This window comes from Haliaeetus albicilla, chromosome 16 (assembly GCF_947461875.1).
Source record: "Haliaeetus albicilla chromosome 16, bHalAlb1.1, whole genome shotgun sequence".
Lineage (NCBI taxonomy): Eukaryota > Metazoa > Chordata > Aves > Accipitriformes > Accipitridae > Haliaeetus > Haliaeetus albicilla.
Genome location: NC_091498.1, coordinates 33293861 through 33312465, shown reverse-complemented (window position 1 = coordinate 33312465; position 18605 = coordinate 33293861). Strand labels below are relative to the sequence as shown.

The following is an 18605-nucleotide window of genomic DNA, read 5'->3' as shown; positions in this document are numbered from 1 at the left end:
GCCACGACCCACGTCCATCACTCCCCCGCCGTTAAAGCCCCGCAGCCTATTTGCCTGCCCCTTCAAGCCCCGCCTTCCAAGCTAAGTCCTCCGCGGCCACAGAGGTCGGCGAGCAGAGGGGAGCCGATTTTGAGTGCTCCCGTGGTCGCCTCGCAGCCAATGGGGAAGGGCGGGCTGGCGGGGGCGGTGCGGCGCGGCGATGATAGGCTGGCGGGGCGGTGACGTCGGCAGGGCGGAAGGCGGGCACTAGGTTTGAATTCCAGGCGGGCGGTGGGGCTGGGTCGGGGGCGCGCGCGCGGGCGGGCGGTTGGGGCAGGGTCGGCTGAGGCGATGATGGCGGCGGCGGCGGCGGGCCCGGCGCAGCTGCCGGCGGTATGCAACAGGCGGCTGGCGGAGTTCCTGCGGCAGGTGGACGAGACCGACCTAGTGTGGCTGAAGGAGATCCGTGAGGAGGCGGCCAGGATGTTCAGCAGGTACCGACCCCCGCCGGTCCCGCACCGGGCCGGTACCGGCCGCTCCCCGCGCTGACACCCCCCTTCGCCTCTCCTCTTCCTCTCACAGCCACTACAGCGACGAGCCGGAGCTGATGCCCAAGACGCCGTCGCAGAAGAACCGGCAGCGGAGGAAGCGCCTTTCCGCCCTGCAGGAGGAGAACCAGGAGCCGAGCAGGAAGAGGTAGGCCCGCCGGGGCCCTCCCGGGGTGGACGGCGGGGGGGGCCAGAGCCCGGACAGCGCCGCGTTGGGGAGAGGCCGGGCCGGCGGCTGGTGGAGCCGAGCGGTCCTCTCAGCGCCTGGAGGAGGGAGGGAGCTGGCGGGAGGCTGAAAATCCCGCTGCAGGAGGCCGCAGGGTGATTCCCGCGAAGCCTGTGCCCTGGCGTTCCCTCCTCCAGCCTGGTTAAAGGCCCAGCCCAGGGGGCCTCTTGAAAGGCACTGGTCTTCCTCACTCGGTTCCCTTTTATGTCTCTGTTTCCCTTTCTTTAGTTATCTCTTCTGCTCTAAAGCAATGATGTACACTTGCTACTGTCTGTGTGAGCCGCTTTCTGCAGCTTTCTGAGTGTTAAGCTCTTAGAGGGGCTCGTCCCACGTGTTTTAGCTTTGCTGTCTGCGAGTTCTCGTTTGTGGGCAGAAGGGCTTCGGTCTATCCTGGAATTCAGTTCCAGTCTAATATGCTGTTTCTGTTGTTAGGTTATCTAGAAGGAGGAATAGCAGTGTCAAGGTGGTACCCTCCATACGATACTCTCAAAGACTCCGGAATAAAGAAAACCTGGAACTAATCAGGGCTGAGGCCAAAGAAATCTGTCCACCTCAACGTGTGACAAGATCCCAGGCTGCAACATCTGCTAAAAGCTCCCAGGTCCTTCCTGAGACCCCTCCTGTCCAGCAAGTAGAAGGGAAGGTTCCCTTAGTAGAAGCTGATGTCAGTGATCACATTATCACTGAGCTACACGTCCAGAAGAGTGCATCTAAAGCAGCAGAGAAGCTCTCCATGACCTTTGTCTTGAGCTCAGATGATGGTTCTCCCAGGGAAAGCAGTGTTGCCAAATCACTGCCTGTGCCCACAGCCTTTGAGCTGATGATCCCTCATACCCCCGAGGCAAACGATGCCGGAGAAAGCGAGGCTATGTCCCAGCTGAAGACAGCAAAGGCAGCTAATACTACAGTTGTTTTAAGTGAAGGGCCTAGGCTGGAGGAGGTAGATGACTCTGCTGAGGTACAAGAGGGGTCTGATAAGGAGCTTTCCCAGCACATAAGGGATAGCCCAGGGACTCCGACAGGCTCCAGGCTGAGCCGTCGCTCAGTGCGCAGGAGTCTGATGGGTAAAACTTCCATGACTCACAGAACCTCCCTGGCAGAGAAATACTCACTAGCCAGCAAGAGGGAAAGTATGATGCGGAAATCTGTCGCCAGGGGAATGGTCAAGAGGAAGGCAGCTCAGAAGTCATCTGTGTCCTCCAGTCGCATGGATGGTAAGATTGGATGTCACCAGATGAATTTGCTTTGCACCTTTCCTGCTCTTTTTGTCGATGTACTGCTTTTTGCTGCTGAAGGAAAACAATGTTACGGAGTTAGTTCTTCACTTTGGGTGTAGCAGCTGATCCTCCTAGGCTAGCCAAACTGCAATTAATTGTGGATGTTCTAACTGGCTTTCTAGAGACCTATGTAAGTAGAGAAACCCAGGTAACTGCTAGTTTGTGGCCTGTGAATTCAGCCTTGTAAATCATCTGGGAGAACAACCTTAATGTCTCTGAGTTTCTGTGGTGTAGCTTGCAAAGCTAAGGAGGAAGCTGGCGAACGGGGTTTGTTTTTGCTGGTGGCTGCTTAAGAGGGGTATAGGCTCTTACAAAGGCCTGCATGTTTTCTGGGAAATGAGGTAGCTATCACAGATGCACTGCCCTAAGCAAAATCTGGCTGCTAGTTCTAGAGTAACTTCAGTGAAGGATAAACTGATTTAAATATTCTTCTGTGCTACTGGAACGCAAGCATTGGATTTGGTGCAGAACAGTGATGGATATAGCATCACTTTTTTCAAGCTGAGGGAAAGAAGTGGCTAGTAAGTGGTGGATTAGTAAATGGCTCCTGAAATGCAGATGATGCAGGAGAACCTCTTCCACACAATTTGATGTTGAGGAGAGATTGGCTCTTTTGCACAGCATACTTTTTTGTTTGAAGGGAGAACTAATACAGCTGAAATAACATTACTGTAATGTGTTCATCTGCAGTGTTCTAGCTTTGTGGGATTTGTGCTGTATAAAACTGACTTTTCTTGAAGAGTTATCCTATTTTTGCTGTAGAAGGATATGTTTGGACAAGCACTGTAGTATTTTTTTTCCATACCAACTTAACTGTTCTAGTTGAATGTTTTTCCAGAACCAGAGCACTGTAGAGGATTTCCTGTGCCGGTAACAGGGTAGTGTGGAGTGCTGTGTAAGTTTCTAAGTGCAGTGTTGAGAGGTCCCTCAGTAAAAAATGAAACTGTAGGGAAGTCTCCTCATCTGTAACTTCGAAGAGGCACTGAAATAGCTTTATCTACCTAGTTTAAATGATCAGTCCATATTGTCTGGATCTGGATTACCTGGGAGGTTTAAGGAAGGCTTTATTTCTTCCCTTTGCGCTACTTGACATGACTGTTCTTCTACCTAGTCAAAATTTCTAGGTGTAAGGAGAGGAACTGAGATGTTTCAGGCAGCTCCAGTTGAGCTGGTGAATGTCCAAAAGCCCAAAGCACGTTAATTGACTGCAGAGTGTATCTGCTGTGCCTCTGATGCAGCAGATCTTGCACTGGATCTGTGTACACAGCACGTGTGTTTGTGCTTTCCTCGATAACACCCGCGATGGAAGTATGGGAGCAGACTGCATGCTTCCCCTGTGCAAAGTTTGCCCTTGTGTACTCCACCCAGGCTGAAGCTGCATTGCTGCCTTAATTATTAACAGCAGTTCCCAGCTGTGATGGTACTTAAAAGCTAGCTACCATTGAACCAGCTGGAATGCTTAGCAGGAAGCAGCACTGGGACTGTAAATAATGCTGTTTTTAAATACTGCTAATACTTGGATGTGGCCCTGCAAAATGAGTCTGAGTCCAAACCTAGTCACTCTTAATGTAAACTCATTGAATATTACTTAGAACTCATCTATAATTGAAAACATCTGTTTTCTTATATTAAAATTGCAGGCAGCATTTTCTCTAGTGCTACTTAGGTATATTCAGCTGCCCTTTCTTGTAGCAGCATGCATTTGAATTGTAGGCAGTAACCCAGGAGGCAGAGCAAATGCCTCTATAACAGTCATGAGTGAACTTTGCTCCTACAAAGAGTCTTGGCCTGCACCTGTATGTTATAGCTCTGGCATTTTTTTCTTTTCCTGCAGTCTCCAGCTCTGGAGAGGCACCAGAGGATGAAGAAACAGTTGTCAAAACTGGGTGAGACTACTTTAAGATATTTCTTTATCCTTAATATCCTGCTTGGAGGACTTTTTTACAGTGACATTCTTGGTATAAAATGCACTGCTTGCAGATAACAAGTGGCTTCCCAGTTTCCTTGATGTTATTAAACATGGATGCCTTTTTTCTTTATTTTTTTTTTTCTAGGCCTCCTCCTGGACCTTGTACCCCCTCCAAGTTGGTAAGATTTGAGGAGAGATTTAAAAGCATTTCTGTTTGTGTGGACTTGCAAGCAAAATGTGTTGAAAACACCTCTCATTTGTTATTGGGGAGTTAAGGAGCTCTGGCCACAGATCGCTGGATTTGGTCAACGGGCTGCATAGCACTTGAATAGAGAAGGCATAGAGCACTTGGCTCGCATACATGCATGAGCCTATACATAGCCTCCCTGGTTCTGATACACAGACTAGATAAATTCTAGATTGTCAAGTCTGTTTTAATCACAATGTTCCAAAATTGGCAAAACAAAACCCAGTAAAGTTTTCTTTGGAAAATAAGCACATGTGACCCAAGGCTTATTTTGGATGCAAGTAGAGGTATTCTGTCAGTATGGTGTTACAATCTCAGGTGCTTTCAAAGCCAAGGCTAGCTTTGACTACAAAATAGCATTCTCTCTGTCATTTAGCATAAATAGATGTAAATGTAAATGATGGGTTGATGCATACCAGCACTGAATACTGACCTTGGTATCACTGGCATTCAGAGTCAAGTCCTGCTTTCTGGCTCTTGCTTCTTAGCCTCTGGCTAGAGATCAGTTGTATGAAAATTCAATCCTGAATCTATACGGATAAATAACCTTCTTACAGTTCAGGGAAGTTTTTTCAGTTGGACACAGTTTGTACGCTATTACTATTTCTGTATTTTTAAAGCTTCTTTTGACCTTTTCATTAGTCCTGCAGATTATTCAAAGCTTGTCAGTTTGTCTTCAGACAACCACAGAAATTTGTAAATATCATTAAGGTCAAAACATATCCCTCCACAATTCTCACTGCCCTCCTGAGGAAGAAACCCCAGGATTATGTCAGTGTTTTGTCTAGAATAATTTTCAATAAGCAAAGACTGAATTAATGGAGTGGAGTTCTGTGGCCTTAAGCACTTCTGTAAACAAGGACAGGTTTATACGTGCTTTTATGGCTGTGCTTGTCAGTAGATCTGCAAAAGTTCAAATAAACTCAGTTTTTCTAGTGCCTTTGGATTTTTAGCTGCCTGAGTTAGAACTGTAGAAAAGCTTAAAGGGAAAACGGCGAGAAGAGGAAAAATTGACAGACTGCTTTGCAGATCTGTGAATAGAGGACTCTTATCTTTTGTTTCTGTACCCTGATGAATTTATAAATACAGTCTAGTCCATGTAGTGTATTTGATCTACCCTTGATCCTCATCTTTTATTTCTATACTGCTGCTGTTGGGAGTGGGACCTTGTAGCCTGTCCCATTCTTAGCCTATGTCACCAGGTTACCGCCCCCTTTCTTTCTTTCTGTTTGTATGTCTTTCTGTCTATCTATCTATCTGTCTTTCTATCTATCAGCAGTTTTCTTGGCAAACCAAATGTGGTTTGGTTTCTGCCAGAGACTTCCTCTGGGAGCTGTGAGCAGCGTGAAAATGTGACTCAGCAACCTTCTCAAACTAGAAAACATCTTTGTCTATGGGAACATGTAAAGACAGTACCTGTATACATGCTGTTACTTAAAGGTCAGATTCTTCTCAGGCCTGATCTCGAATGAATTAGATCTATGTCATTCTGCTGCGTTACAAGATGCTTCCTATACCTAGCCTTAGGATAAGACCCTACAGAAGCATTTGGGGAGGATAAAGTTTCCATACTTCTTTTTTATTCTCTTCCCAACTCCTTTGTGTCTGCCAGCGTACATGCTGGCCAACATGGGTTTGGGGAGTGGAGTTAATGCTTGCATTGCTAGCAGAGTGCAGATTTCAAAAGCCATTGCCAGCTCTCTTGCAGGCATATAAAACCATTATCACAACAGAAGTAATTTTTTATCGGTCTAAGTGCAAAGGTGGCAAATAGCAATGCCTGTCACATTCATAACAGAAACAGATAAATCAAGGCAATGAGCTGTTTGCTGTCTCTCTGTCCATTCATCACTGCTAAGTAAAATAAGCGGTGCCTGACTCTTGCCAAAAGTCCAGCAAGCATAAACAGATTTCCAACTTGAAATGCTTTTGTCCTTAATAGTTTATGAGTTCAGTTTAAGCAGTGCATCCCTTGTTGCAGATACTTGTGTTCTGTTAACATCCCTGCTTCTAGTGATGACATGACATCAAGGAATTTACCAAGATGGTGTCCTGAGGTATTTTTCGCAGCTGGAGGTTAGGACTTCACTCTGGGTACTGCCACCAATACTTTATACTATGTATGTGGTTTTGCAGTCTCTGGTAATATTGCAGAGAGTGTTCTTGTCAGAATGACATAATGATTTGAAACAGTAATTGGCTGTTTCTGTGCGAGAATTGTGCTGAAACCCATTTGCTTTTCCTACAGAGTCCTCAAAGTCCACAAATGTCCCTTCGCTCTCGAACTATCAGCAGAAATGAACAGCTGCAGGAGACGAGCAACAACGGTAGCTTCCAGACAATTTTTGTGGCAGAATTTTAAAAAATTGTCACTTTGTTGGGAGGCTGACTGGGAGGTTTGAAAGATTGGCTAGTTAATTTGACAGCCCAGTTTGAAAGACTAACCTTTGACAAGCAAGGATTTGTTTGAAGAGATTAACAGTTAGGAAATTCTGTGCTGGAGTTATTTTCCACCCTGGGAAGCACATGGAAACAGATGTAATGAAGATGGAGGGATGCATGTTCTCCCTGGGAGACCTAGTTGAACCCTGTTTCTGAAGCAAGCAGTCGCTCTGTATCTGTGCAGAACACAATAGCATTGCATTAGTGCAAACTGCATACCACAGATTACTTTAGACAGCTTTGCTTTATTTTGTATTTCTAGGTTTGAATGGCACTGTGCAGTTGCTTGCTGAAAGCAAGAAAAGTCCTGCTGTGCATAATTCATGGCAGATTTTTTTGCTATTTAGTGAGCTGCTAAATCTGTTGTCTGCTTTCAAAGCTGGGTTGGAAGGGATTTTTTTTTTCTGCTAGAATTAGCAGTGTAACTGTTGGTTTGGTTTTTTTTCAGAAAGCAACTTAAATAAGAATGGGGAGACCCAGGAACCACCCCAGAGTGCCAGGTATGTTCGTAGAATCATTCTGGTTGGAAGGTGCCTCTGGAGATCTGTAGTTCAGTTCAAAGCAGGTTCAATGCTGAACATTGTTAAATGGCTTCAGTGTTTTGTGGCTGTGAAACTTTTGCAGTAAGTTTCCTCTGCCTCTATGAAAAGAGGATTTAATTTGTATCTTCTATCACATTAGAAATTTTTTATTTAATACCTACTTGTGTATACACAATGAAATATCTTTTAAGCTAGGATAGTTTTATGACCTTTTTTTAAACCTGACTTTGAGACAATCAGGAGGATTTGCCATGTGTGATGGACTGCATTTTTCTCACAGGAGAAAGCCAAGTTACAAAAGAGCTGTGGATGAACGCTATGACAATCAGCAGGCAGAAGATGGAGGGCTTTCTCCTCCAAGAAGAAAAACCCCGTCCCCTACCTTTCCAGCCAGCAAAGTAAGATCCTTGTAACCCTGATGTACTTCACCAAGACCTGCTTCATACTCACGCTCCTGAGGATCATTTTTGGCTTTGCTCTCATAGGTTGTACGTCCTTTCAAAACATTTTTGCACACTGTGCAGAAGAACCAGCTCCTCATGACGCCAAGCTCTGTGGGGAGAAATGGAGTAATAAAATCTTTTATCAGGTACAACACTCCTCTCCAATCTAATCCCAAGGTAAGATGAGACTGTTTTAAGCTAGTACATGATGGTCTGATGAGTGTCTAAGTTAAAGCACAGACATGAAAGAAACTTTTCAACCCATACAAAACAAAGAAGTAACTTTAAGCAGTCTGTTTACACTTACATAAACTAAATAAAATTGTGATTAGGCAGCTTCCTAAAGAGTTCTAATTTGGACTCTAAGGTTTATTACTGTAGCATTCCCCTGTGGTATTAGCAAGTAACAGTTGGGAATGAAAACTGGGAAATGAAAATCACAAGGATTTTGAATACTGCAGTTGAGGTGTATATATAAACTAAAGTCTGCACATCCACAGTCTCCTTTCTAGGACTTCTTTTTAGTGAGTGAGATCTGAGCAAATGCCTCTTAAATCCAAGCTTCTGGTGTTCTGAGTTTTTTCAGACCTTTGAAGCAGGAAGAAACATGAGATTGTCCTGAATAGGAGACTGCTGTGTCAGTGAGACAAGTATGCCAGTATCCAAATCTAATAGGCATCAATATCAGTGTAGTATAATTGTTGCAACCAGCAAAGACAAACAACGCACCTTTGCTATTTGCAGGCCGATGCCTCTACCTATGCAATACCACAGTGAAGTTTATAGCATCACTGGGGAAGCACCTGTACCCCAAACAGACTAGTGCTTTGGGTGGATGGGATTTGAGATCTGGTTCTAGATTTCCAAAGGGAGTTGGTTTTCCCTGTGTTCTGCTTACACAGGTCATAAATCATGATCACTTAATTATATGGGCTGGAGTTGCAGTAGGAATACTACCCGATCACTGATGGGCAGCCCTTACTCTTGCCTGATCTGCATTTAGATTTGGTATTTGACTTGGAAGAGAAGTCAGTGTTCAAGGAAAAGCAGGTTTCAATCAATGTGCTGTAGTTCCTATTCCAGAACAGCTCTCTGACAGTGTCAGCCAAGTACAAGGGTGTAGCTTCACAGATGGACCTAGGGACATGCTAGAAGCTGGCATGCTGAGCATAGATTGCTTGTACTTCTAATACCCAACAACTTGCCTGCAAAATAAGGTAGTTCTAGGGCTTGTTTTCACTTGCAGGAGAGTTGGGGACAGAGAGGAGGGCATACTGCAGAAACTGGTTTTACTGCATGTTGCTTCTATCTAGCAACCTAGTAACAGAACTTCTTTGTATTGCTTAAAGCTGTCATGGTTGCTGCTGTACTCCAGCAGATAAGAAGAGTGTATCATGAGGAAGTAGTGAAGGATTTGAGCTTCAATCTCACTGGTGTTCCTGTTGATGTTAGTGTCTGTATTGGCAAAGGACCTAATATGATGAGAAGAGTCTTCTGACTAGTGCATCCTTTGTTGCTGTCAGTTCATCAAATGTTACATTTTAGGTTTTATTTTGGTGTGGCCAACCTGCTCTCAGGATTTTTATTTTGTGGGGGCTAAATGTAACTAAATAGCACCGGAGCAATAAGATATAATTGTTAGTTTCAAATTAGCCAGTTTAGATACTAATAACACCAATCATTTACAACATGGAGCCCAGCATAGGGTAATCACTTGAATAGTTCACCGTGCTTATCAATGGGTTTGTACTAAAACCAGGCAGGCCTGTCATAATTAGGCATCTGCAGTATCAAGTCTGGCATTAGTTTATCTTAATCTGTTTGCTCTGACTGTAGTGCTGGCCGGATCTTGCTCTTCTAATTGACAGTACACTTAGGCTGAGTTAGCTGGACTGTTTGGAAAAAATGGGACAAATGTCCTGCATTTCTGCCTGAATGACATGTGGGGCTGACTGTGTGCTTGAAACAAGCTGTAAGCACCTGTCTAAATGGTGGTGGTTTACCATGACATGAAGCTTTGTGGGAAGCAAAGACACCAGTGGGAGCTCTGAGTTAAGTAAGGTGTTTCCTAGAGCACCATCTGTCCCCTGCACTCGCTGCAGGATGTCAGTATCATTGCCAAGCATTAACACTGCTTTTTTGGTTCTTTTTACCAACATAAATCACAGTGCTGTCTGTCTGCAATCTCTGCGGAAGCTGCCTGGACTTCAGGAGCTGATGCTTCTGTTTCAGCTGCCCAGTTTCTCTCACTTTCTAAGATTAATACCACTGCCTTGTTTTCTATCACATCTGTTCCCAAACATTCATGACCACATCACAGGCTACCTGAGCTCTGTTTCAGGCTTGTTACCATCCTTTGGTTCTGGCTGCAGTTCCTCGGTGTTACCTCTGGGCCATTAACCTGAGCAAATTGAGGTAGAAGGAAGCCCTGGCAGGTAGGTATAATCACATTTCAATCCACCTAGGAAAAGGAGAGACAGAAGCTAGAGACTCTGAGAAAAAAGCAAGAAGCTGAGCAGCTGAGAAAACAAAAACTGGAGGAAGAAAAGAAACGGCGACTAGAAGAGGCAAGGCTGTGAGTATATGCTTTCTCCCTTGTCTAGACTGCTCTCTCTGCACCTGTAGGTCCCTATATCTAGGTCTTTTATCTTGCAGTGTTCTTACATGCAGCAAAAATTCTTGTTGGCCTGCTTTCACACTGCAAAGACAATATTTGTTCTCATAGTATCTGTCTAGAATGCTAATGAAAAGTTAACTATCCTAGCTGACTGCTTCTTCAGCTTTTTGTCTTAAGTCCTCTGTCTCAGGTGGACCTTAAAAATATTGCTAATGCTTAAATGAATGGTGTATTTCGTTCAGTGAATTTCATGCTGCCCAAGAGCTGTGTCTGTTGGCCTTGTATTTGAGTTGTAAAGAACTCATCTAGCTGGACTACAATGATGAAGTTGGGCTGTGTCCTATAGGAAGCGTGAGGAGCGCCTGCGCAAAGTGTTGCAAGCTCGGGAACGGGCAGAACAAATAGAGGAAGAGAGGAAAAGGCGCATTGAGCAGAAGATAGCTCTGTTTGATGAGAAGACTGAGAAGGTAAGGCCCAATATACTTATAGAGTTTATTTGGGAGAATAAAGTCTGTTGCGGTAGACGATGCCACATGACCATGCCTTCCAGAAAGAGAGGAACTGAGGCTGTTGAAATCTAGAGAATGAACTGGAGGATGGTTGAATAAAGATCTTTCCAGAAACTTGGTGATTCTGAGTGACTGCCTTTCTCTTGGTTACAGCAAATGGCAGATGAAAACCCTTATTTTCCAGAATTATGAATCTAAATGGGCTTTAGCAAGGCTCTGTTAGACAAATGGGAGAAGAACTTCAAGTAGATAAAGCCAGCCTAATGGCCCTGAGGCTTTATCTACTTGAAGTTGTTCTCCCATCTGACTAATAGATGAAAAGGTGAAAATAAACATACTTCCTCCAGACCCTTTCTTGTATCTGAGATTTTCAGACAATTTGCACATGGGACCATAGCAGTCATTTCTCTGCTTTAATTATCTCCATCTGCTTTTATTATTTCATGGTTCTGAGAAAATATTCTGATGTTTTTTGTGGTATTAGGTGTATAAATACCAGAATAGGATCAGCTCTTCCTATGGAGATGTAAAAGAAGGTCATTTCCCTAAATATTACCTTTTTAAAATAAAGCACAGATCCCATTGGCTCCTGGTGGCAAAAAAGGAAGCTTTTGCTTTGTGAGAGGGTGGAAGCTCTGCATCTTTGAGACTTGCTGCTATGGTATTTCACATGCACAGAGAACTCTCCCATCTGAGATTTAGGTATTCGGCTAGCTACATGTGTGTCTTAGGTGCGGGAAGAAAGGTTGGCAGAAGAGAAGATGAAAAAGAAAGCAGCTGCCAAGAAAATGGAAGAAGCAGAGGCCCGGCGCAGGCATGATGAAGAGGCCAGAAAACAAAAAGCACTGCAGCAGGTCTGTGCTGGAGCCCATCCTGTCATCCTGCATGCAATTAGAATGGCCACAGTCTGCCACAGTCTTTGTAAGCAAGGAATCCAGTGGGAGTACTAACACAAAACAACTGAGTGAAATTAGTGTAGCGGAGAGTCTTTGTCCTTAAAGCTCTCTGCAGTGTTGTGCTTCCTGCTTCCTCTTGCAATATGCTGTAAGCTGTTAGTGGTGATTGTGACCCACATTTCTTCTGCAGTTCTGGACAGATTCTTACTAAAGACCTTAATTTGTGGATTGGCACGTATTAAAATTTCTCAGTTAAACCTGTCTCTCAGAGATCCAAAGCATGGTGGCCATTAGGCCCTTTGGGGTACATTGTGGGCAGGGGAAGGCCAGCATTGAAATAGCTGGAGAGATGATGCACCTACCTTGAAAGCACTGGGACTTAAGCCCTGAGTTGCTTCCCTGCTGTGTACTGATAGGTGCTGGAGACTTGAGTCAAATAAGGTGTTCCTGCTCCTTTATTCTGGAGCTTGTTCCTCTGCAATGTAAGGTGTCTAATTGCCTTGTTGGGTTTACCAGGAGGAGGAGGAACGTCGGCACAAAGAGCTAATGCAGAAGAGGAAGGAAGAGGAGCAGGAACGTGCCAGGAAGATTGCTGAGCAGAGACAGGCAGAACAGGAGAGAGAGAAACAACTGGCTGTAGAGAGAGAGATGGAGAAGAAGAAGGAACAGGAGAGGATCCAGGCAGAAAAGTAAGACAATATCTATTTATGTACTAAATTCTGTGCTGGGACTTTGAAAAGAAGCAGTAACTGAGGGCTCTATTGAAACGCCCAAGCAGTGAAGAGCTACTTTGTGCTGTCGGTGTAACTCTGGACCATTATGTGTACTGAGATGCCAAGAAGAAATTCTGGGCTCAATAACATAGGAAGTATGGTGGGATGTGCCCTGAAAAGCTGGGAGAAAAAGAGGGGTTTGCAGCAGGCACTGGATGGGAGGGTACCCCTGCATAGTTTTGAGAGTAATGGTCTGTTGCTTTGGTTCTCAGGCTACATGAACAGCAGGAGAAAGCTGCTCGCCTGCAAAAGGAAGTGTTGTCTGCTAAAGAACAGCTCCACAAAGAGACAGAAAAGAAAGAAGTAAGTACTCTCTACTTGTAGATGGGTAGAGCCACATGGATCTGACTTCAGTAGCTGTTACTGTTAGGAGCAGCTGAGCTGTGAAGCCATCAAGAACCCTGATGAGTGAGTTGTTGCACTTCTGAACTTGAGCCAACCAAAGTCTGTTCTCTGTCCATTTCAGAAGGTATACTTGCTCTCTTTAGATGGCAGCAGTGCAAGAAGAAAGAACAGAAAACACACACATTGAATTGAAGTGAGGTTTTCAGCTTTTCCCCCTTTCTGTGCCCAGGTGTATCCGCACCTCTCTTGATATCAATAATTTATTCCAGACTTTTCAGAAGCAACATCTTAATTTTACATTTGTGCCACTTTCAACAGAACCACAAGTACAGACTTGTAGGCTTTTTCTGCAACAGTCATGCAGCATAGATAAACTAAGCAGGTGTTTTTGCTTGTGGTATTGAAGAGGGAACTTTTGATGCCTTGGCAGTTCATGCTATTTGAATAAAGCAACTGCAGCTGGATAGGCTCAGGTTTTTGCTTAACTTGCAACATACATTTTCACCAGAGCAGAGATAAAGCCCACAGGTGTCGTTCGGGTAGCTTTTGGAATGTGCCTTCTGAAGTATTTGCACAGAGTAATTGCTGGGAATTGGTAGCAAACCTTTTGCTATTGGGACTGTTGCTTTTTGATTTATATAAGATCTGGGAGAACTCGTGCTTTCAAGATGATTTGTGAGAAAGAACAGAAGGGTGGACTAGTTGGTTGGAAATTTTCCAACATTTGCCTGAAATCATTGTCACTCCACTTAGCAGAGCTGTGGTATTAGCACACTGACAGCAGTTGTCCAGCTGCCCTCAGGGAGCTGAATTCCTTGGTGGGGATCCCTCCATGCCCAGCAAGCCCCTCGCTCTCAGTTAGCTTTGTGAAGTTGACAGGCAGCTGATGGTAGACCTCAGTACAACTTGTTCTGCCGTTAAGACTGGGTGGGATTTATTTCAGTAGATTTTAGATGTCTACTGTTTTGAGTTAGCAGCCTCTTGGTTTCCTTCAGATTCAGTAGGAAAAACTAAGCATTCATAGGGTGAGATTCTTTTGACCTGTTTGGGATGGTTACTGTACAATAGGATGACTTGGTCTATAAAAATACTGTTTATTAGTCTAAAAAGAGGCTAAGATCAGTAGCATAGACTTTTCCATCTGCAGATGGTCAGCTGCATTCTGATGTTTATATCCTGAAGATAAAGTCAGTAGCAAGTTTTTCAAAGCATGAGGTCATTGCATTATCAGAGGACGGGAACTAATGCTCTTAAATGGGAAGGTCAGTTTGTGCCACTTTGTGAGGAAAGCTAACCGTTGCATTGCATTTGTTCAAAGTGATCCTTAGCATCACAAGCAACAAAGACTTGCAATCAGGTGCTTAGATTATTTTTTTTTTTTTTTGCATGTCAAAAAAATGGATCCCCGGGTTAACAGCGTAGCTTAGTTCATAAGATTAATTAATTTGTGGCATTGGCTTGCCAGCAGGAGGAGCAGAGGCTAGCAGAGATGAAGAGTCAGGAGCAAGAACAGAAGAAACTACCAAAGGAACAAAAGGCTAAAGATATAGCCCAAACACAGCACCTAGAAAACAAAGAGGTAATTCTGCGCTCTCTGGTGAAATTTCTTTAAGGGATGACATCAGAGAACTTTGATTCCAGCATTGACATGCTGTTACAATGGGCAGTTTTACCCTCTGCTTTTTATATTCCCTTTCAGTAATGAAGGGATTCTGTAAATGTTTTTCCTTGTTATCTGAGGTTGACTCCTGGTGGCCTTGAGTATTTAAATAACTTTTGGGGAGTCAAAAGGAGGGAAGAGAAGCAGCAAGTGTTTGCCAGGGTTTTCTTGTTGTCAGGATAAGGCAGTAGCTGTTACAATTACCTTGCCTTTTTAAGCTCCTCTTTAAATACTGGATGAACCTCACAGGCGGAAGAGGTGTTGCAAATGTTATTTAAGTTCAAAGCTGGAAACAGCCACAGGATGGCAGCAGAGTCTGTGCAAGAGTATTGCATTTGGGCCTCACTGCTGATGGAACTTGAGAAAAACCTGCAGGTGAATGTACAGGTCTTGAACATTGAAAACAAATATATGGATCTTTATCTCCTTGCAAAGCTATATATTTTAATCTTTAAGTGCAAAACTAGTGAAATATGAGTTAATGTTAATGGACATAAAGCCATGAAGGCAGCGTCCTATGAGGAAGAAAAACTTTCCAACTCTAGATATATTTCATGGTTGGTGAAATTTGCAGTTTTAGATTTTTCTTCATCACTTGCGTTTCCCTGTCATGCTGTTCCCATAAAAATTTTAATACAGTTTGTCCTGAGCTGTGTATATTCTCTACATGGTAATAATCAGTTTAATATTATTAAGCCCAGAAGTTTGGTTGCAGGCTATTTAAAGCACATTACTCAGCTCCAACTTTGAGGACGTAACAACTTCATTCAAGCCTTGCTTGAATCGAATGGAACTGCTGTATGTATATTAGATGCATCTATTGCTGGCTTGTTCATGTCATACATATCCAGTTAAGCAGCCTAATTAAACAGGAGAAGGCAATGCAAAATCATAACTGGCTCAAAACTTTGGAACTTGGGTCAAGTTCTTGGATCAAAACTTTAGAACTGCCAAACTTCAGGTTTTGCAATTATGCGATAAAGCAAAGATGGAATATTGAGGTACGCTAGCCGACAAGCATCTTGCTGCAGCTCGGAAGCGTAGCAGTGCTATTGTATCTAATGCCTGTGGAATATATTTGTCTTCTAGAATTCACCTGCCTGCAATTCATACCAGATGACTCCACAGGCCCAGAAAGATTCAAAGGCCCCCACGGTAAATCCAAACAACTATGGAATGGATCTGAATAGCGATGACTCTACTGATGACGAAAGCCAGCCTCGCAAGCCCATCCCTGCCTGGGCCACTGGTATGTGTTAGCAGGTTGATATCTGTGCTGAGATCCCCTGACAAACCCTACTACAGCTTTGCTCCAATGGATAGTAAGACCTGGTGTAAAATTTTTGCCCAGTTCCTCCTACTTGCACACTGTAGTTAAAAGTACTAATCTCCAGCAGCGTGGCTGGAGTGCTGAGTTAAGGGCTCCTCTGCCACTTGGGGACCTTCTTGCGACAATGTTGGGGAAAAAATACTCTGTTAAACTGCCTTAACAGAGCTTCTAGTGTCATTTTGCCAACGTGAAAGGAATAATTATGAATTAGTGCTGTGGCCTTGAGCCTGCTTGACATTGATTTGGCTTTAAAAAGCAAAGTAATGCCAGATGTCATGGACCAGGTTTCAGACTGGCTGTTCTGGTTCTGAAATACTCATTTCCATGATTTCATATTCCACCTACCCCAGGGGAGCTAAGATGTTGTGGGGAAACTAATGGTATCTCCAGGAAGAAAAGCTGAGAAACCTTGCCTCTTGCAAACTTATTCTAGTTCCTGGGCAGAACTCAGCACATGCGATATTTGCCCTCCAAGTGAACTATGGTGAATCTTAAGGCTTAAACAGGGTGCTTTAAAACATCAAATACTGCAGGATTTCTCCCATTTGTGATCTCTGATTAGAGATGAGGAGAGCAGGGACACATTGCATACAAGCAGCCTGCACAGCAATTTCAATTAAAAAAATTAATGAAAATTTAATCTTTTGTTTCTCTAGGGAATCAGCTTAGCCAAGCTGTAATCCGCCAGTACTACAACCCTCCCAATGTTGATGCACTCTTTGGGGTGATTGCAAGCCCCAAGCTGGAGGACATCTTTTACAAAAGCAAACCACGCTACTTCAAGCGCACAAGCTCTGCTGTGTGGAGTTCCCCACCATTTCCAGGTGCCAAATCGGTTCTAGGTCTGCCATACAGCCTGAAAAAGTACTGACGTGGGCAGTGGCTGTTTCTTGTGGACCGGTGGGTATGTATTTCTGTCTCTCTAGGTGAGAAAAGAGTTACTGTTCAGTATCTGTAAATCTTTAGGTATTAGCATTGAATAAATGTCAGCTCTTACTGGGCCTCTTGCATTTTCAGTTTTCGGGGCTTATTTTCTCACTGTTAGGCAAAACAGCAAGCTTTTGGGAGATACTGCCTTGGAAAGATGCATCTCCTTTTTACCCTTAGCTTTACGCTGGCAAAGATTTAGACCTTTAGGTCATGATAGTGCATCACCTAAGCTGTGTGATCCTGTCCTGTTCAGCAAAGCAGGCCTGGTAGTAGCTGCCAGCAGTAGACAAAAATTGTATGTCTGTACTGTCCCTGCCCACCTCATGGCTGAAGCCAGAGTACTTGTACAGCTAAGGACCACTGCGCGCATCTTGGGTAAAATCCACATATGCACTACTGATGTTCTGCAGAAGCAAGGTTTTAGCAGCTGTCGTCTTCATCTCCTGCAAATTGCAAAATTATTTCATTTTTTCATTTTTCAGCAATACACTTTATGCCAACACCAAGTGCAATTATGTGCCTACGCTAGATTGATGCCAATGTTACTACAGCTCAGGCTGAAATACCCAGAGGATTTTATTGCCCTTCCTTCAGCTGTTGAAGAGAGATGTGACCCTCAGTGTAATTATGTCTCCAGGAATACCCAGAGTAGTGTAAGCAGGCTTTGTTGATCCTAGGCTTTGTTGTTCTAGGCTTTGTTAAGAGAAATTGTACAAAGGTTCTGATAGAATTTTGTTTCTCTAATTTAAATTCCATGTCTGTGGCATAGATTGGATTGAAAGAATGAGTTTAACCTATCTTTCTCTTTTCTCCCCTTGCGTCTTTCATTTGTTCAGCATCGGTTTTATTTCTAGGCCTGTTTTGCACTTCATGTTCAATCAGACAGTGTCAAATGGACTGTTATCAAGACAATTTCCTCCTAACAGCAAAATATCAGCTCAGAATTTCAGTTCCAAGAGCACTTGGTGTTTTAGTCATTCTTTCTACACCTAACTTGCAAATGGCACAGGCACTTGTGTTTTCTCTGCAACAAGCTCCTGTACAGAGAGTAAAGGTCTCAGTAGAAGAGTGCTTACTGGAAGATTTTAAGGGAAACAGTTACATTCGTCTCTGTAGGTTGTTGTGGAAGTCTGTCTTCTACGAATTAGGCAACCTATATGGTTCTTACCTCAGATTCATCTTGTGGCTTGATTTGTTTTAAAGATGGGTGAGCATTCATGGCTGCAATTTCAGTAAGCAAAAGGCTGAAGAACACTGTTTCTCCTTAGATACAACTCGGTCCTTTAAACAAAACACTGTACGGAGATTATACAATGTGTAAGGAGACTTCTACCTTGTGCATATAATTAATGAACTGTTTGCAAGCAAATGTCTTTAAAGTGATGTGGGGTTTTATATTTAAATACATCAACTGCTAGATGCTACGCTATTGATCAGTGTTTATATCTGTGAGATGATTGTACTTCGATAGAAGCTCTGTAGATTGAATTTTGTATCTTAGAATGAACATAACCTTTTTGTAAGAAAGCTTGCTGAAATGGTGAAATCTTTAAAGTTGAATGCTGTTTGAATGTCTGACAATTTGATAAAAGTGAGTTAAATCATCTCTGGGCTTCTCTTCTGGACTCATTATAGCTTTTTATTAGAAAAATCTACAGTATTTTGGAATCTGTCCTTTTGGGTTGCTTTTTGCACTGTTTCCTTAAGATAGGAATGTTCTGTCTAGGAAGAACTTCATAATTCCTGCTACAGCGGAAAATATTTGTACTTTGGTAACCCTGCAGAATTTGCTGACTAGTTTTACTTTCTTCTTTTGTTTCTGAGGGACAGTTTGGCATGATGATATATTCCCAGAAATCTTTGCTAAGGAATACATGAATTGAATTTACCACAAACTAACCTACATCCCTATAATTCACTACTTATATAACT

At 43.5% G+C, this 18605-nt stretch overlaps 1 protein-coding gene across 2 annotated transcripts; it reads left to right on the top strand.

Annotated features, from left to right (window-relative positions):
• Positions 1-305: 305 nt before the first annotated feature.
• On the top strand, positions 306-18281 carry INCENP (inner centromere protein). 2 transcript variants are annotated; one of them, XM_069804445.1, is made up of 17 exons: positions 306-473; positions 562-675; positions 1186-1967; positions 3865-3916; positions 4085-4118; positions 6435-6513; positions 7077-7128; positions 7451-7568; positions 7656-7790; positions 10079-10188; positions 10577-10697; positions 11471-11593; positions 12152-12324; positions 12621-12711; positions 14219-14332; positions 15503-15662; positions 16400-18281. In XM_069804445.1, exons 1-17 carry the CDS (start codon positions 331-333, stop codon positions 16612-16614), a joined length of 2616 nt encoding a protein of 871 aa, XP_069660546.1. In that variant the 5' UTR covers positions 306-330; the 3' UTR covers positions 16615-18281. The 2 variants fall into 2 exon arrangements, with proteins under 2 accessions (XP_069660546.1, XP_069660548.1); XM_069804447.1 differs by lacking the exon at positions 14219-14332.
• The last annotated feature ends 324 nt before the right edge of the window (positions 18282-18605 follow it).